This window comes from Acomys russatus, chromosome 8 (assembly GCF_903995435.1).
Source record: "Acomys russatus chromosome 8, mAcoRus1.1, whole genome shotgun sequence".
Lineage (NCBI taxonomy): Eukaryota > Metazoa > Chordata > Mammalia > Rodentia > Muridae > Acomys > Acomys russatus.
The window spans coordinates 13,908,655-13,928,293 of NC_067144.1; the positions used below are offsets into that span (position 1 = coordinate 13,908,655).

General features: G+C 44.6%; 1 protein-coding gene across 1 annotated transcript in view; it reads right to left on the reverse strand.

Annotated features, from left to right (window-relative positions):
- Positions 1–19,639, reverse strand: part of Atp13a4 (ATPase 13A4) — a 145,582-nt gene that overhangs the window by 13,951 nt on the left and 111,992 nt on the right. Inside the window, 9 exon segments of the mRNA XM_051150538.1 lie at positions 1,394–1,466; positions 3,565–3,661; positions 5,591–5,700; positions 6,012–6,054; positions 7,994–8,073; positions 9,128–9,247; positions 10,066–10,229; positions 16,363–16,450; positions 16,452–16,488. Of these exon segments, the coding sequence (XP_051006495.1) occupies positions 1,394–1,466; positions 3,565–3,661; positions 5,591–5,700; positions 6,012–6,054; positions 7,994–8,073; positions 9,128–9,247; positions 10,066–10,229; positions 16,363–16,450; positions 16,452–16,488 (812 nt within the window).

Sequence of the window (19,639 nt, forward strand, 5' to 3'; positions counted from 1 at the left end):
CGTAAAGAAAGAACGCTTTTGAGGAAAGAGGGTGGTGTTGAGAGTCCTGCAGCTTCGGGAGAAGGGGCCGTTGCTATTGACGGCAAGAGAGGCATGGAGGACTTCCCCAGCGGCAGGCAGGGGACGTGGCGACACCTGAGCGTGGTCTTCTGCATTTCTGAACAAGATTTTAGACTGAATTATCATGAGAGCTGTTAAAACTATGGGAGAAAGGGCATAAAAGCCAGACCACAGCACACGTGAAAGAGACAATGAAGGATCCATAGCGTTGTACTGAGTTAGTTATGTGCACAGTGGCTCATACGGGGTATCGCTGCTGAACTTGCAAAGTGGGCCGTGGAATTGAAAACCTGTGTTCACGCAAAACCTTGAACACAGATGTTCAAAGCAATTTTACCCTTACGCTTTTAAAACTTGAAAGCAGCCAGGATGCCCTTCAATAGGTGGATGGAGAAATAAACTGTGGCACAGAGACCGCAGACTATCGCTCAGTAGGCTAAAGAGGGCAATGCCAAAGTAAGGTGCGTAGAAACCGCTAATGTTTAACATTACGGTATGAAAGAGGCCAATCTGAAAGGCCTGCTGACTACATAATTCCAACTGCAGAAGTTTCCAGAAAGGTGCAGAGACAGTTAAAAGACCACAGTGGTTGTCAGAAGTTCGGGGGAGGGGAGAACAAATAGAGTACAAAACACCAAGGGGTAAACATTCTGTATGGTAGCGTACGGATACCTGTCACCTGACACGTGTGCAAACCCACGGAGTTTGAGACGAGGAAGAAAGCCCAGCTATGATCTTTGTAGCAGGGCTGGGGCTGCCGAAAGGGGCAGCTGTGTGCACTCAGCCGAGGAAAGGTACAAAGGAAATCTCTGTACCTTTGTCTCAGCTTTGCTGCAAGCCTAAAATAGCTTGAAAAAATACATTCATACTTTGACGATTTTCCCCATGCGGGAGATAATCGGTACACTCATTAGAAAGGTGGGACGCAGGAGTCCTAATGGCAGGATCACCTGTAGTGCCACTTTCCATGCTGAGAGGCTGCAATTTGGGGGTCAGAAAGATGACCACCATTGCTCTACAAGTGGAGCTCATTTCAACCACACCTACACCGGAAAGCAAACTGAAGCCACTTCCAATTTCCCAGGGGCCTTTTCACTCTCGTTGATTAGTGCCCATTTATGGAAGCTGCATCTTTTGTGGAAGAGGCAAAAAGCTCATTTTTCCCCCCTTTGTGAATGTTTTTCCTTCAATGGAATTGAGTATTCTGTGGCTCCACCCTCTTGCTGTGGGACTAAGGCAGGGGACATGCCTGCTGCCCACAGACAAACCTTCCTGGGGTAGAGGGAAGGCAGCAGGAGAAACACCTCCCCGAAGAGAGGTTTAAAGTTCTTACTTGTTACACCAATAAGAGTCGTGATGGCCAGATCCTGGAATAGAAACTGGTAATTTGAAAGGCTGTTTGTCTCCTGGAAACAAAAAGGAAAGCAGATTTTTTTAAACGACAAGCTTATGGATAGAGTTTAACAAGATTTGCATTAAGTGTCTCTTTACAATTTTAATTTCTCAAGCAGCTTGCTGAGAACATGGCATGGCTTCAGGCCCTGCCTGGAGTTGGTGAGTGGGGGGGGGGGCGATTGTTGCGGGGTGGGGGTGGGGGAGCGAGACCCATGTCTGTGAAACCTTCTAGCTCCAAAAGAGCTTCCTATGTGTGCTTCCCAGGCAGGGTCCCCTTCATCAGAGATACCTAGTGCTGAAGGGAACGCCTGCTGGATCTGTCTTGTCCCTTTTCTAATGACTAACAGAAAGTGTGGGCTCGGTCTGGCCCAATAAACCACGCATCTCCAGTCGCCACACGTGACAGCTGTTTGGTAGTCTTCCACAGTCTTCACTGATGGAAAGTCGGAGCCACTGAGTTCATAACGTGTATCTTGGGAGTTGTTAGGTGAGATGTGATATGCTTTTAATAAATTGCCTTGCTGTTCTTGCAAAAGAGTGTTCAAGCCTCTGACTTTAGGAATGCTGCTTCCTTGCTCTCGCACATGAGTGGAAAGGAGATCATGGTATGCCATACTGAGCTATACTTCTGAGGGTAATAAGCTATTGGGATTCCAAAAAGAAATAGGATCAAATTCCCACATGCAACTTAACCTCTAGCGCCCGTCCATATCAGAGAGTCTGAAAAGCTGTCTGAAGGCAATGAGACCAAGAGCTTGAACCCAGGAGAGAGCAGACAAGAGGAGGAGCCAAGGGAAGACATCGGCAGGGACGGCCCCCATCCTTGGTGTTGGAGAATGAGCTCACACACTGAATTCACACACACACATACACACATACACACACACACATACATACACACATACACACACACAGACCTGCACACACACACACACACACACTAGTGACGTCTGTTCTCGTTTTATATCCTGTTAAATCATAAGAACCACCACACCATGCATGTATTTTTATATCATAATTCACCACTTTTCAGATCTGCGTATTCAGAGAATGAGAGCTATGCCGGCTTATCTACACTTGGAAGCCAACTGCTAAGTTCTCGTGACTGTTATTATCTACATGTGAAACACAACTGATAAAACACTTAAATCGTGCAAACGTACCACTAAATTAATTTTACTAAATTGAATTTGGGGGTATATGCAAAGCTCGGTACCGCCTATTTCTTTTTCTCCATTTTTTTTTTTATTATCTATGTTCTTGGGTATTTGCAGCTCCTATGTGTATGTATGTATGTATGTATGTATGTATGTATGTATGTATGTATGTTTGCTACAGTACATTTCTTCCCTGCCAGGTGGGTAGCCCCATGTTTACACCCCTGAAGTGCCAATGGGAAGTCTTCTATGATGGCCACTGCTGGTTGTCAACGTGATGTACCTGGGAAAGAAAACCTCAGCTGAAGAATTACCTGCATCAGACCAGCCTGGGGACATGTCAATGGGACGTTTTCTTGATCGTTAACTGATAGAGGAGGGCCCAGGCCACGGTGGGCTATGCCAACCCTGGACAGGCAGGACTAGCCTATGTAAGTAACATAGCTGAGCAAGCCAGGGGAAGCAGGCCAGTCATCAGTGTTCCCCCACTGGTTTCTGCTTCACACTTCTGCCTAGAGTCACTGTATTTTCTTCCTTCAGTGATGGACAACAACCTATAATCCAAAGAAACCCCATCCTCCCCTAACTTGCTTTCGGTCCTATCCTTTATCACAGTAAAAGAGAACCAAGCTAGAACACCAGTTATCAAGCACAGCGCCAGTACTAGACTCCGCTCTTTAACGAACAGGATTGGGAAGCAGATACCAGGGTGAAAGCAACTGTGAGAACGAAAATAAAAATTAAATTCTGTTCCTCAGCTATCCCTTGATGACGTGTTTCTATAGGAGAGAGCCAAAGCTTGTCCTGCAGGTCTGTCTAGTCCTGACTTATTTTCGCAAACTCCTGGGGACACTTTTCAGAAGGGTCCTTGATGCACAAACATCCTGTTTTCATCGAGTGAACAACCATCGGCTTTAGTTCTCACTAAAGGAGGCTTGGTCCCAGGTCATACCCAGTAGAGCAGGAGAACACCCACGTACTGAATCATGCTGTACAGGGCCATGTACTTAAACATGCAGAAGGATGTAACCAGAGCCGCACGGCCTTCCCTGTGTGAGAAAAGGAATAAAGAGGGAGTAAGAAAAACGAGGACCGCCTGCTATTCTGCGCTTTTTAAACCTGAACTTAGGACAATAACAACCACAAAAAATAAAATTAAAATAAAAAGCCAGACTTCGGTTATATGACAGCTTGACTCAAACCGTGGGCAGCTTTGAGCCAGTGGGAGCTATTACATGGCTGGTTGTTCAGGAAAGAGCAGTTCCGGGCCAGTGTCCACAGCCTTGACCCGGCAATGGACTCCGACTCACTGTTATTTCATCCATTACGTACGGGATTGTTTCAGCTCTTGAACTCAGAGGCAGGGGACCTTGCAGCCGGTCTCAGACCCCATGCGCATGCGTTAATGTGATTTCGATGGTCACTTCTCCCCCTCATCCCCCCCTACCCCCCAACCCCCCCCCCCTACCCCTGTCTCAGTCCCTGCATCTGTGAACTAGGAGCAATAAATAAGGTCTGGGAACATTTTCAAGCAGGCGCTTCGGGAACTTGGCAAACGTTTGAGCCAAATTCCACCTCCGTAATTCTAACTTTTCCTAAAACTGGACTAAAAATAATGTGTACACTCAAATATCACCTGTGCTTCAGATTTAAACAGACTGGACGCAGTGAGCATGCTCCTCTGTACTGTTCTTGGCCAGTGTTGAACAAATAACACATTCAAGCACAAAACAGATACCTTGTAGATTACCACTTCTTCCTATTTCATTTGGGGGTGGAGCTGGGCCTTTAGTTTACTCATGATTGACGTAATAACTTCCTATGAGTTCAAGACAGGCTCCCCAAGACCAGCTCTTGCTGCTGTCACTGGTGCTGCTCAGGAGGTAATCGTTTCGCATTTCTCACCTCCTCAAGCGAGGTTTGCCCAAGACGCTGTCTAAAGCAGCCAACACCTCTTTGCACTAGCCATTTAATTTTTGCTATAGTGCATAGGGATCTCTGTGAGAGTTGTCTTTACTGATCTCCCTTGGATCCTGGCATTAAGTTCCCACCCAACCAACCCCTACTCAAGTGCTTGGATAAATAAGAGAAGCTAGCCAAGCCATTACATTAGTGTGGCAGAAAAAGTATAATGCTGTATAAGACGCATGATGGCCAGCCCTCTGTGGTCTCTGAGCATGGGCATATCACTTATGCTCTCTAATCTTGGTTTCTTTCTTTCTTTCTTTCTTTCTTTCTTTCTTTCTTTCTTTCTTTCTTTCTTTTAGAAAAAAAAAATACTAGCCATGTCTCCATCTGTAGCCTATTTTTTAAGTACTATCAAATACACTTTAAATTATAAACACATGCTATCTGTGATGACCAAGATTGCCTTGCTGCTGTTTTCATATTCAAGCTAAATGTACCAGCAGTACAAATAGAGAGTGAAGGTGAATTCAGTGGGGGCACCAAGGCATCAGAAGGATTTTTAAGACTGGGCCTGGGAAAGGGACCCTAAGGAAACACAAAGAGCCAAGAGCAAAGGAAGACAAAGTGGATTTTCTCACTATCCCAAGAAGATGTGTCAAAAGTAAAGATAACTGGGAAAGCAACTCAACGCACTGACAACTCCTTGAAAATGATCCAACCTGGCTGGGCAGTGGTGGTGCACACTTTTATCCCAGCACTTGGGAAGCAGAGACAGGCAGATCTCTGTGAGTTCAATGCCAGCCTGGTCTACAAAGTGAGTGGCTTATAATGGAAATGGTACTGTTCTCCTAGTGTTATTTATAACATTTTATATTTATATTTATATTTACTTACACTACTTATATTTATAACAGTTATTTATAACTCCGTTAGGTGGGAGAATGTTTATGCCTTTATAGAAAGTACCCTTTCTACATGCAGTTCTTCTGTTTTTTTCCCCCCAGGAGAATAGTATTTTTTGCACCCAAAAGTCAAAAGAGAACACAACGCTGGGCTAATTGACTACTTACTTGATGAGATGAGGCACACATTCAATGTTTGGAGTTTTGGAAGTGAAAGGTGAGGCCACTGATGCCTCCTGCTCTGATAAAGAGATGCCCACATGAGCCATTTTCAAAGCCTGGAAACAAAGAGTCCGTTTATTACCTATGTGCACACACTTCTACAGAAGCTAGTTCCAAGGCAATCTGTGATCCCCAAGCTGACTTTACTCTGGCTACCATTTAAGGAGGTGGCACTAGGACACCTACCAAAGAGAAGGGACCTCCAGAACCAAGCTGTACCTTACTTAACATACAGTAGCCGTTAAATCATTTTATGCCTTTGATCAAAGCCTTCCCAAGTCCTTAGGGTTAGTTTATCCATCCATGAATGTGGTATCCATGCCAGGTATTGTTGAGAAATTATGATCCCACACTGACAGCTACTTACCCCGCAGTCATTGGCTCCATCACCACACATACCTACAAAGTAGCTAAAAGAGAAACATGAATTGTAGCAATCAAAGCTAGTTTAGTCATAAAGCAACTTTCTCTAGTTAAAAAGAAATAGTAGCCATCCTTACTTAAGGATTTAAGCATTTTATTGTAAGGACCTTCCCCTTAAGAGACTGGTCAATGCAGTGTGTGACTGTACAGCTCACACACTGGACCAAGAGACCCAGCACACCACTGCGCTCCCCACCCCAGGCATTTCACTAATTAAGATCAGTTTTTCCCTCCATGAAAACAGTAGTGCTCTCAACTATGTACACAGTTGGGAGGTTGTAGGATTTTATCAAGGAACCAGATTTGAGGTTTTGCCTCCTCAATTTGGCACTTTTAATCTCAAATGTTACAGTGGAAAGTGACCGGTAACATCAGAATTATAAGCACCAGCTGTTGCAAGAAGTGCACCCTGTCCAGGTGACCACTCAGCTAAAACAATGAGTGTCAGGCCCAGGAGTTGAAGAAAGAAAGCAGAGATCAGCCAGGTTTGGTGGCACATGCCTGTAATCCCAGCACTCAGGAGGCAGAGGCTGGTAGATCGCTGTGAGTTCAAGGCCAGCCTGGTCTACAAAGTGAGTCCAGGACAGCCAAGGCTACACAGAGAAGCCCTGTCTTGAAAAAGTCCAAATAAATGGTGTTTTGAGATTGGATGAACACTTCTGTCTGGAACTGTTGACTACGGTTATGAACGGTTGGTTTCTTAGTTCAAGTGCTCATAGTTCGTGCTGTACTGTGCTTTTGCACTACTTTAAGATAACTGGTTGACTTTGAAACCATTTGCGGTTTTCAACTCAGGGCTTTCTGTGTAGAGAAGCTTCTTTAATGACTAAATCGGGTAACTGGGAAGATGGAATTAAGAGTAGGAGTCACACTGCTATGGTCCACCGTGAGGTTTCCTTAGCAAGAAATGGGTGGTCAGAAGGGTGACCCCTGGACATTTGTTTCATCTGTAAATGGAGACTCTTGGTGTTGGAGTGCCCTAATGACCATAGAAAAGATGCATTAGCATAAAAATATTACAATATTGAGGGATTTGATGAACCTCTCTGTGTTAAATTTGTGATGATAGCTTATGAGGCCTGATGTCTTGTTCCCTCAGTGGCTGGGCTCAGCTTACCCTTCCTGTCTCATTTCACACCATACCTTTTTGTGACCCTCTGTTCTCATACAAGAGTTCTCACCTTTGCGTCCAAAAATGACTTGTGTGAGGAGCTTTGCAAAAATGCTGTGTTCTGCACCCACTTAGAATCCACTAAGTGACTCTGAATCAACTACATATGGCTCATAGGGGCTCCCAGAAACCAAAGCGACAATCATGGACCCTATATGGGCCTGAGCTAAGTCCTCTGCATATATGCTATGGTTGCATGGTGTGGTGTTCTTGAGGGACTAACAACAGTGGGAGTGGAGGGTATCTCTGACTTCTTTGCCTATGCTTGGGACCCCTTTCCTCCTACTGAGTCACTTCGTCCAGGCTTGATATGAGGGTTTGTGCCTAGTGTTATTGTAGTTTGTTATAGCATGTTTGGTTGACATCCCTGGGAGGCCTGCTCTTTGCTTTTTAAAGGGAAATAGAAGAGGGAGGATCTCAGGAAGAGGAAAGGTAGAGGGGCTGGTAGGGGTGGAGGTAGGGGAAACTGATCAGGAGGTAACATATGTAAAAAATCAAAAGAAAAAAAATATTGTGTTCCAGCCTCATATGAGCAATTAAGTCAGTATAGCTGGAAAGTGTGGGACTGTATTGCTACTTTTAATAAGTTTCCCAGTGACTGTCATCTGCCCAGGTAAGAACTACTGACCTAACCCAACTACACAGCTGTTGTGCCTCTTCCATTCCCGTTACTGCAGCCTCCATCACTTCAAGCCCCTTCCACCCCACCCCGACTGCCACGCCTCCATCATGCCATCATTAGGCAAGAAACCTACTCCAGTTTCTGGAATTCTTCCACTAGACTTGACTTTTGCCCGGGAGACATTCTTGCAAAGATGGTCCCATTGATCAGTATCTGCAACAAACAAACAAAGTTTTATTATGGCAGGTAGTCACACACAAAGCATAGAACACTGGCTGGCAATGTTCATGAGTGATAAAAACATGTTCCCATGAGAAACCTTTTTGATACTTGAAGATGGACATTGAGGCTTTTGTTACCAAGTAAACCCAGTGAAAACAAAATGTATTTACAAAAATAGTTTATAAAAACAATGAGCTATGCAATTTAACCCAGCTGCCATAGGGAATACAATCTTTAAAAATCTTGAGCTTCTTGGAAAATTGAATGAATGGAACCTGATCAATCACTACAAAGAAACAGAGCAGGTCTCAGGAGAAGGCAGGGACACACTGCTTCCCAGGAAATCGCTCACGCTTTGCATAAAATCACCAGGCAATGAGATATAGATGATTTGTGCCCTAATCTTACTAACCTGGACTTGACCCATTATGAAACTCAACTTCTAAACTTAATGAGCCTTGGAGCATGGACGGTTTGAGGGTGTGACATCCTGCACTGGTTCCCTTCTCCACACTCCCAATTCTTGCGTATGACAGCAATGTGGTCCTTGATCTCGGTGGCTGTAAACTTGGTTCAGTGTTTAGTCAAAGTCCATTTGTTTACAAATGAGTTACTTGTGCCTATTGTGAATGCATTTTTTGTAAAAGCAGCTTTAAGTTTAGCTCCTTCGGAAAAAGGGGTCTTCTACCACAAACATAATGGTGCTCTCCTCTCCCAGTTTGACTTTCTGTCCCACGGTCTGTCGGGTTCCTGCTAAACTGTGAAATGCCATCAGGGTGGCAGCATGGTCAGAGCTGCCCAAAGCCAACCCTCCATGCTGCCCCTCTTCCTAGGGCTGGTACAAAGTTGACTCCTCCTGCTTATTATTTTCAAATCCAATAGGAAATAACAATAACTTTGCAAAAACAATTCCCCTCTCTGGTGATGTGCAGAACTAGCTCATTGCATTTTATCTATTTCAAACACTGAAACTATTTGGGGTCATGCTATGTAAGTGACACTTCCACCATCCTCACAGAAATGCCATTTTGTTCTTAGAACTCACCTTTGGCAATAAGCTGCTGAAATGTTGACTTATAACATGAAGGGATTTTCCACTTAGGGCAAAATGGTAACTTCCTTCTCTGCCATTATCTGGGACTTCTCCGATATTGACGTAGTTGTCCTGCAAAGCAAGGTGCGACTGTTCTATGCTCTTCTGATTGATAGAGCGGTTAGGACCTCAAGAATATCTGACAGAAAGGACTGAGGTTAGACCAGGGTCTTTCTTAGTACGTCTCACTCTAGCCCTGGTCCTTCAGAGAAAGACTGCTTCTGCACTGGACTGATGTTTATGCACCATAACCACCAGCAGAGAGGACCCTGTTTCGTATCCTGTTTCCATCCTGATGTGATCTCTGTGGGTCCCAGAGAGGAATGCGTTTCACTCATTTCAAGTGCCAAATACAGAAGCATTGCAACTTGACAACTCTCTCCCGGAAGTGAGAACTTGTTGGGGCTTCATTTCCTAACAGAATTAATACTGTCTCATAAAGACACAACAGAAGTAGGATACTAACAAGACTGGAGGTAAATGAACATTTTTTCCTAGCCTAAAGAGATAGTCTGATTATCCAGTGCACACAGCAGGTTCTGCAAGAGACTAAGTCCCCTTTGACCGCAATAGAGTGGCTGACAGGTAAGGTGAAATGTAGGAAGCTAAATTCACGTCCCTGCTTACTGTGTTCTTTCTGGTTAGAAAAAAAAAAAAAAAAAAAAAAACACGGCGATTGTCTTTTTAAAGGCAAAAGAATGATTACTGTCAGAAGCCAAGAAAAGCCTGAAGCTTAGAACACAGTAGGAAGAGCGTGGGAAAACGGCAGAATTGGGTCCATATTTGTTAAACACCTGGAGAAGTTTGTTGGCTTGGAGTTGCCTCAAAACTTGTGATAGTCACAACCCTCGCCACCAGATAAATGCAGCAGAGTGTTGTGCCCTGTGTACCTGATTCTGAAACGGAAGATGTTTCTTCTCTTCTACTAACTGCCACGAGATAGATGCCGCTGAAGAACCAGTGGCTTCATTTGCCTCAACAAGAATGACTTTCTGGCCTTCAGAAACCATCCCAGACTTCCTGGCCACTGTTATTGCAGTCTGGAGATTATCACCTAGAATAAAGGAAGAGCATCGCATGACAGTGCTGAGGAGAATGCACCAAGGCACACCGGATTTGGAAAGCTCGCTGTGGGTTTGGGTCTTATATTAAGTATGAAGATAATTACTAAGGTCTTTTTCAGCCTAACTGTGGATTCCACCATCCTTTTTCTGGTTCTGACTCTTTTTCATCGTGTTACTTCATAACTTACTTACCGGCATATTTTTGTCAGCAACTAGGAAGGAACTTTTTAAGTATATTTCTGTCATTTGTTATAGTCTTTATAAAAGCATAGAAAGCCTTTTGGTTTAATGTCATGTGTGGTGGTTCCTCTTCTGGTTGAAGTAGAGTAAGTCCACCACCATCTCTCTCCCCTAGTGATTACAACTGAAAACTAAACAAAAACCACTAAAGCAATCACCAGCGTAGCTTGGAAAGTAAACAAGAGCAGGCAGACTCTGGAAGGGCGTCAGAATTGGAGAAGCAAGCTAACAAGGGGCGGGTTTCTCAGTGTTTTCCTCGCCCCTCTGAAATGTGTGGCTTGAGTGTGTACCCTAGTATGTACTCTCAACTGTTTGGGCAGCTACAACCAAGAGAAGCACGGTCTTTCTGGCTAGAGCAGCCATAAAAGGGAGCGGGTGGGTCTCGGAGTGTGTAGACTATCAGGAAAACCATGGGGGACAAAAGCTGCAGAAGGGAACAATTCAATGTTTGAGCTGTGCAAGTCCCAGGCTCTACACAGAATGGGACACATGAGTTTCAAGAACTGAACTGTGAGATGTCACACCCTCCCCATTTGCCAGAGTCATGTCTGACCACTTGAGAGAGGCGGTCAAAAATAACAAAACACTTAAAATTTAAGCTGACACTGAAACTACTACTCACAATAGACAAGACAGAACGTTTGGCTAATTATTGACTAAAACAAAAAAAGGCTGAATCTGGGTGGTGGTGTCCCACACCTTTAGTCACACTCCCAAGGCAGAGGCAGGTGGATGTCTGCCAGTTTGAGGCCAGCCTGGTCTACAGAGCAAGTCCTGGATACATGGGAGCAAGGGGGATGCTGCACTTTCCACACAAAGTATTGGCAGGATCGACACTGGGTATACTCAGTTACAGCAAACCTGACCAATTGTTAATGTTTCTTAAAACAAAACAAAACATCAACAGCAGCACTGCCAGTCCTCTGCTGACCCATGCTGAAATGATCAGATAATGCTCCAAAAAGCTATTATGACTTGAGTCCCAGGCATGGAACGAACCCTCGTGAATGTGGGAAGAAGGAATGGACTGCACAAACTTGTCCTCTAATCTCCACACACGCACCATAGCACACGCATAGCGCACACAGAAAAATGACAATAAGACCATAAATAAAAGAAGTTATAATAAGCCTCCTTCTTATGGTGGAGGGTAACATTTATAAAACAAATGGAAAGAATCAACCCATTAATATGTATGGTAAAAAATGGATAACTTAGAAATGAGAAATATACCACCTGAATGTTTTATTCACTAGACTTTCAAAAATACACTAGATGAACTCGATAGAGCAAGAGTCATTACACACATTGGAGAACAAAGAGCATTTTGTTAAATGGACAGAGGCTTGGGTTATTAAAAAGACTTCCATTCTTGTCAATAGAGAGTAAGGAGAGAATAAAAGGTTGATATATATATATATATATATATATATATATATATATATATATGCACACATATATATGTATATGTGTATATACATGTATACATGTATGTATACAAACATATGTATATGTATAAATATATATGTGTTTTATATGTGTGTATATACATATATATGTATACTGATGAAGAAAACACCCCAAAGATAGTAAGATATTTAAGTTTATAAGTTCAAGAATCTCAGAGAACTCCAAATAGGTCAAACTCCGTGAGAACTACACACAGACATATGATCACCACACAGCTGGAACTCACAGATAAAATGAAAAGCAGTTAAGGAAAGCTAGCACATGGCACATAACAGAATAAAGCTTTAGATGATCATAGACTTGTCATAAAAATCAGGAAGACAAAAGAAGACCTACTGAGCTGGATAAACAGCCCAGGCATGGCAAGAAAACTGCACAACCTATAGCACCATAGAGGTCCCATCAGCTGGATAGGAAAAGATGCAACAGAGCATGTGACTGACGAGCTACAGCAGCTGCTGGAGACAAGTGAAGCTGGGGCTGCCAAAACTGAAAGCACGAAGGAAAGTCAAACGCTGCACCAGGGCAAGGCCTGGACTGGGGTGCCTCTAATGCTACACCCACATAAAGACACAGTCGAAGCTCTTCCCAACTCAACTATCTCTTTAGGAGATAATGATTATTGTTCATTATTGAGGATTATACCATGATTTGGAGAAATTAAGTGACCCCCCTCCTCTAACCTTAAAGAAGAGAACAAAATTATAAAATTACAGCAATTGTAAAAATATAAAATATTAAAAAAAATAGGTAAGAGAGTGATGGAATGGATCCAGGAGACTACCACAGACCTGCAGTAACATGTCATGTAAAAAATAGAAATCCCAGAGTCAGAATATAATGAAGATAGAACAAAGGCGATAATTAAATGAACAATAGAGAATATTTTCTTCAGAGAAAGAAAAGCATATTAAAAAGTGCTATGTTCCAGACTGAATTAGTTAAAAAAAAAAAAAAAAAAAAAAAGGAAAAGAAAAGTATAGGAGCATACCCAGTTAATATTTCTGAGCTCTGGAGTTAAAGCAGAAATATCATGTGGGGGTGAAGAGTGTGTTTCCTACAATGGGCTGGCATTGTGTTTTACAATACCAAACTCAGAAGACAAAAAACAGCATTCACCTACAGGCCACTGGGAAAAAAAGAAGAAGAAGAACTATCTGCTTCAGTGAGTACAAAGAAAGTTGTTGTGAGGATTTGTGAGAAGTCAGAAAGCTCTGTGCCCTCCATCCATCCAAGGACAATAAATAAGAAATGAAAAATAAGCGAAAAGCGAGCGGAGCAGAATTTTCAGCACATGGGAAAAGGATTAAAGACTCAGCTGAAGAGTAAACAGCTCGTGTCCATACAACGCCAAAATGGCTGAAGATAGACCGTGAGCACGTGTGGACTACACAGCCTTGTGTCAACTTGGTGCAAGCTAATGTCATCTGAGACCATTAAGAAAAATGCCTCCATAAGATCAGTCAGGTTGTAGACAAGCCTATATGGCATTTTCTTAATTAGTTATAGATGGGGAAGGGCTCAGCCTGGTATGGGTAGTGCCATTCCTGGACTAGTGGTCCTGAGTTCTGTAATAAAGCAAGCTGACTAGAAAAGACCATCCTGAGTGAGGTAAGGCAGACCCAGAAAGACACACATGGTATGTATTTTCTTATAAGCAGAGTTTAGCCATGTAGTACAGGATAACCATAGTACAATGCACAGACCCCAAGAAGCTAAATAACAAGGAGGACCCAAGAGAGGATGCTTAAACCTCACAAAGAAGGGGAAATAGAGTAGACAGAGGTAAGTTATTGAAGAGAGGAAACAAGGTAGGAGAAGGAGCGCAGAGAGATATAAGGGTTTGGATCAGACTCCGGGAGAGCAAGGGCTAAAGGACAAAAGGACTGCAGAGAAAAGAGAAACTGTGGGTGGGGACATCTCTGTGACAAGCTAGAAAACTAAGTCAGAATAGGCCTCTGGGAGGATATGAGGGGTAGCCTAGCTGAGACTCCTTGTAGCAGGGGCCATGGAGACTGGTGAGGATACCCTCTAACTAGACAAGACTCCTAGTAGAAGAAGAACACTAGCCCACCTACAAAAACTTCGATCCCAAACTTCCCCTACCAACAAGTCATGCAGGGACAAAGATAGAGCAGATAGAGCAAAGATTGAAGGAATGTCCAAACCCATGCCTGGTCCAACCCAAAACCCACGCCATGGGAGAGAGCCAACCCCTGTGATACTATTAACGATTCTCCACTGTGCTTGCTGAAAAGGAGGCTAGCAGAGTTGTCCTCTGAGAGGCTCCACCCAGCGGCACTTTGAAACAGATGCTGAGACTCACAGTCAAACATTGGGCGAAGCATAGGGAGTCTGGTGGAAAAGTGGGGGAAGAATAAAAGGACCTAGAAGCGACAGGAGCTCCACAAGAAGACCAACTGAGCCAACTAACCAGGGCCCAGAGGGGCCTGTGGAGTCTGAAGCACCAACGAAGGACCATGCATGGACTGGACCTAGCTCCTCTACATAGGTGTAGCCAATGGGCAGCTCAGGTTTCATATGGGTCCACTAGTAAGGAGAGTGGGAGCTGTCTCTGACATGAACTCTGTTGCCTGTTTTTTGATCACTGCTCCCTGACAGGACTGCCTTGCCAGGCTACAGGGGAAGAGAAGGAACTCAGTCCTGAGGCAACTTGATGAGCCGGGGTGAGTGGGTAGGGTATCTCCCCTTTTCTGAGGAATAGGGGAAAGCGGAGGAGGCAGGGAGGAGAGGGGGGAGAGGGCTACAACAGGGTCATAAAGTGAATCAATAAATAAATTTTTTAAAAGATGTCCTCACTGAGAAAGGGGGAGGGGGCTGAGAAAGCCATGGGGCGCAAGCCAGTAAGCAGCATCTCTTCATGGCCTCTGCCTCAGCTCCTGCCTCCAGGCTCCTGTCCTGTGTGAGTTCCTGTCCTGACTGCCTTCAGTGATGAGCCGTGGTATGGAGGTGTAGGCCAAATGAACAGTCTGCTCCACGATTTACACAGCAGCAATAAGACAATGTGTAGTGTACATGCAAACGATGTTTGAAATAGCAAAGGTTACTGGATAAAGGAACGTTTTGTGGGTACCAAACTATCCCCAGGAAGGCCTAGAAGTAGACTAGAGGGCAGAAACGAAGAAAACAAAGTATTCACGGTGCCATGGATTGTGAGATTGAGAATCATGAAGTGGATAAAGCATGGAGGAAAACGAAGGGGTTTCAGCATCCCCAGCTTTAGCCTGGGGCCCTGAAGGTGTGCAAAGGGGTGAGAGAGCATTGGAAAGGATGTGTGTCGATGACACGAGCAATGGAGTGTGAAGCTCTGTGACAGCAGAGCAGTGACAAGACACTCAAACTATAGGAAATCAGTTAGTCACCTGTAATATCTTTCTTGTTGAAAAGCTCAAGCATGTTCACTAAGTAATGTCATCGATTCTCCTTGAGGGAGCCTGTCCCCCATCACCCCCTTGGTTATGAGATCTGAGGCTTTGGGTTAGAGTAGAGATGACAGCCTGTTCTTTTTGTCCAGAATTAGAGATTCCATTACCGATGGGCTGTCAGCATAGTTTATAGATCGCACTGACTAATATCATTCTCCTCCAAATACTTGACAGTAAAAATCATCATCTTTGCACGGCCCATATCTTCTTGTTAGTCAGCTCTTATTTCAAACGCCACCTCTCAGAGAGGCTCCTCCTAAGTGCCTTGTAGAAAGTAGATGGTGAGACACACTTTACCAGACTGCTCTAGCTGGGATTTATGGGGTTTGTTTTTGGTGTGTATTTTATACTGTTATTTTATTTATTTTATTTTACTTATTTAATTTTATGCATATGAGTATTTGCCTACATGTATGTATCCGCATGCCCAGTGCCCGTGGAGGTAGCAAGAGTCAGAAGGCAGAGTTGCCAATGGCTGTGAGCTCCCATGTGGGAACTGGAAACTGAACCACAGTCCTCTGCAAAAGCAACAAGTACCTTAACTGCAGAGCCATCTCCCCGGTCCCTTGGTGTTTGCTGGTTGTTGTTTGTTTGTTGCTGGTTTCTCTTTTGACTTAGACAAAGTCTTACTCTGTAACTAAATTTGGCCTGAAACTCACTATGATATCATCACTGGCCTCAAACCTGTGGCAGTTCTCCTGTGTCGGACTCCCATGCGATGACTGTATCACCATGCCAGCCATCAGACCGCCCCAATTTGTAGATCTCCAGATATTTGTTACGCTGCTTGACCAATCGGTTTTTCTCTTACCTCGCTGCAATGGAACCGCGACTAGTAGCTTGCCCTTTTGTTACCAACGTCTGACACCTAGAGTGAAGCCTGGGCACTGGCACAATAATTGTTAAGTGACCCAACCCCTGTGAGTCCCCTAGGGGTCCCCGTTTCCGTGGTTACTTTACTCTGTACCTGTTATCATCACAGTCCGTATCCGGGCAGAGATGAGCTCTTCCAAGACGGGCTTCGTCTCTTCCTTCAGCCGATTCTCCAAGATCAGGAATCCCCAGAAACCTCAGGTCTGATTCCACCTTCTCCCTGATGAAGCAGAAAAGGACGTGCGGCTTTCTTACAGTAATGACGACAAGAAGACAGAGCTCTTCACTGGAACTGGAATAGCCCCGCTCCAACACTGATCCCAGCCACAAACAATCGTGACCCGGAACAGGAGTCAGGATGCTGCAAGCAGTTAGCCCAATTGAAGCAAGGGGAAGTACTTGTAGGACTAATGTTAGCCTTTGGCCCTTGCAGAGAATTAGCTTGTGACGGCTGAGGGGTCTCTCGGACCGTTCAGCTGACTGTCATCCCCTCGCCTATCAAAGAGGGGAGACAAAGTCACGAGATTTAATTGAAAAACAAGAAACATAAAATAAAATGCCAGTTTCTCCAGGAAACTGAAGCTATATAGATATCATTTCAGCACCATGAAGGATGGTATAGATTAATAAGTGAACCCCTTACTCAGGCCAGTCGGGCCCCCCACTACTTTCTCAGCTTTGCTCTTCTGCATAGAATACTACACATCGTGGCGGCCACCACAGAGCATCTGCAGGAATATCCTACAGGACCAAGTACGGGGAATGCGTTTGGGGTTAGAGATTCCATTATTTAGACACAGATGCAGAAACAAGACCCCAGCACTGCCTAACTCCTGCAGAAATTCAGATCAAAACGACATCCGCTAAAGCCTTCATGCCAAGCTTGCCCTGTGTGCCAGCTTGAAGCGCGGCATTGGTAGAAATGCTCCTAGAACATTCTGAGTCCCTCCACTAGGTGGCGGGATGTGAAGAGTTTCAGCTCTTCTCTTAGGCGCCAAGCAGATCTGGGAGGATGGCTGCGGTCCCTCTAACAGTGGGCCTGCGATCCGCTTCAGAGCTGTAGTCCAACTTCATGCACCCATAATTCTCTCCCTGGCTCCACATGAACCGCTCACCGTGGATATGCCCGGCAATTAATCATGTCCCGACTTTCTCTCCAGACTGGTGGAGACTTTTTTTTTTTTTTTTCGTGGCAAACATTCCTTTCTGTGATCTGTCTGAGTCCCACCCTGTGCTGCCTGCCCTCTAAGGCTTCACTAAGGAGGAACAACTGCTGCCTCCACATTTCCCTCCTACCCCGTTTAGCCGGTTCCCGTTTAGCCATGCATTTCAGTATTGGCTTTTTGATCTGCCTCTGATCCCTGAACGGAAGCCCACGCGGGTCAAGATTCTGCTCACTAATGCCCATGTGATGCCCACATACAGGAAGCACTCAGAAAATACCACCCACTCGGAATACTTTGATGCCTGCTCGTGGTTCTGTTTGGCCACACAGTGAAGGGGGAATCATTTGCTCTTTCTGTGCCCTCACTGGAACCGAGACAGTGTGTTATGGCCATCAGCGTCTACTGAGCACCTACTAGGAGAGGAAAAGAAGGTGAACCTCTTAAGAGGCCGCAGGAACTCCAACGCCAAGATTTCACATTCAACAAGGAGGAAGATAATAGATATAACCACCTTGTTCATACGTGAAGCTGGTAATTCTACCACGGCAGCCACAAAAACCAGAGAGAGGTCTGTGGAGTCAGAGGAGGGGACAGGCATTTCTGGGTCGAGTGCTTAGAGCCTCCCCGAAGGACATACTTGAACTGATGCCTGATTCGAGTTTTACATTCTTTCTGGGGCCTCATACTTAGGCCACAGGGCTTAGATGTTTTCAGAGATTATATGACAGGAGCCGATAATAAGTTACTATACTAGGCCAAGAGAGTGGCTGAAAGGTCAAACCCCCAAGGCCATCTCAGAACTCCTATTTCTAGCTCCTCTGGATTCTGGCCCATTGTAGATGATCAGGACATCACAGTGCCAACCTCAGCTCAGCCCTGCCTTGCTGCGTGACCTTGAGTAAACTGCTTTCACTGTGCGCTGCTCTAGTACCCCGTTGGCCCCCCGAAGTTTCCACTATCTCCAAGTCCCTTCACTCTTCCTTTCAAGAATATTAAATCTGAGCCAAGGAGTGAAAGGGAGTAGTCCTGGGACGGGTCTCAAACCCAGCAGTGTGGAATCTCATGCGGCTTTCCGGCTTCTGGAACTCACAGTGTACCTCCTATAGCAACTACGCTGATAAAGAACAGCGAGTTTAATACAGACAGTTGTCAGCCTTGAGGTTAAGCTCATGTTCTTAAAACCCACATGACCTTTAAAGGAAGAAATATGTATAAAGCAAGGCAAAAACCTTCAATAAGATCTTTATATCAATGCTAGAAGCACTGTGAGCAAACATATATGCATGTATATACATGTATACAGACATATGCATACACACACACATATATACATATATATGTGTATATATATATATATAGAGAGAGAGAGAGAGAGAGAGAATAAGAGACTATGTTCTGTCTTTGTCAGGAATAAATAATGGCTAGAGCATTAGTTTAACTATCAGTACCCATGAAGGTGATGTGGCTTAAAGTGGGAAAGCTAAAAAGATAACCTGAGATGAGCTCCTATTTGTCAATTTGTGTTTAGGTCTCGCTAGACTTTGCAAGATTAGAAGTTAGATGCCAATACCTTTAAGAAAGGCAAGCACTCTCCTGCAGACTACAGCTCTCAACGATTCCCAAGCGTGTAGCTTCCTCCACAGGGAAGGGCTTGTGGCATCTACTATTCCCAAACCAGGAGTTTACGGCTTGGTAAATGTGTGCACACATCGTTTTGGGTGATAACAGGAAGCACACCGCAAACAGCACCGGCACCGTGCCCGATTCTGCACGACCCTTCCCTGAGCCAACGTAGCTCTAGTTCAAACTGTGACATCTAATCCCAAGGTCCACTTCCAATTCTGACCTGACTGGTCTAGAATAGAGTGGAGCAGATCACAATATTCAGAGCTGAAATAGCCAAACTTCAGGGGTCTCACTAAGTTGGCTAAGCAGGGAATGGCCCCCAACACCTGGTGGCTGTCCACATACCACTTTCTGTCTTGCCCTCATTCGTCCCATTTCCAGTGTCAGAGGGTTGATCACATCAGCCCTTCTCAGCAGGGACAGAAGTGACTCTGTGCGATATTTTAGGGGGAAAAATTATTTGCAAGTGTGCAGGATTGTCTGCAATGGCAAATGTGCAAAGAATCATCACTCGTTCATCACACTTTTTGAATATTTGATTGACTATTCATGGACTCTTTAAGTCTCCAACACTTTATT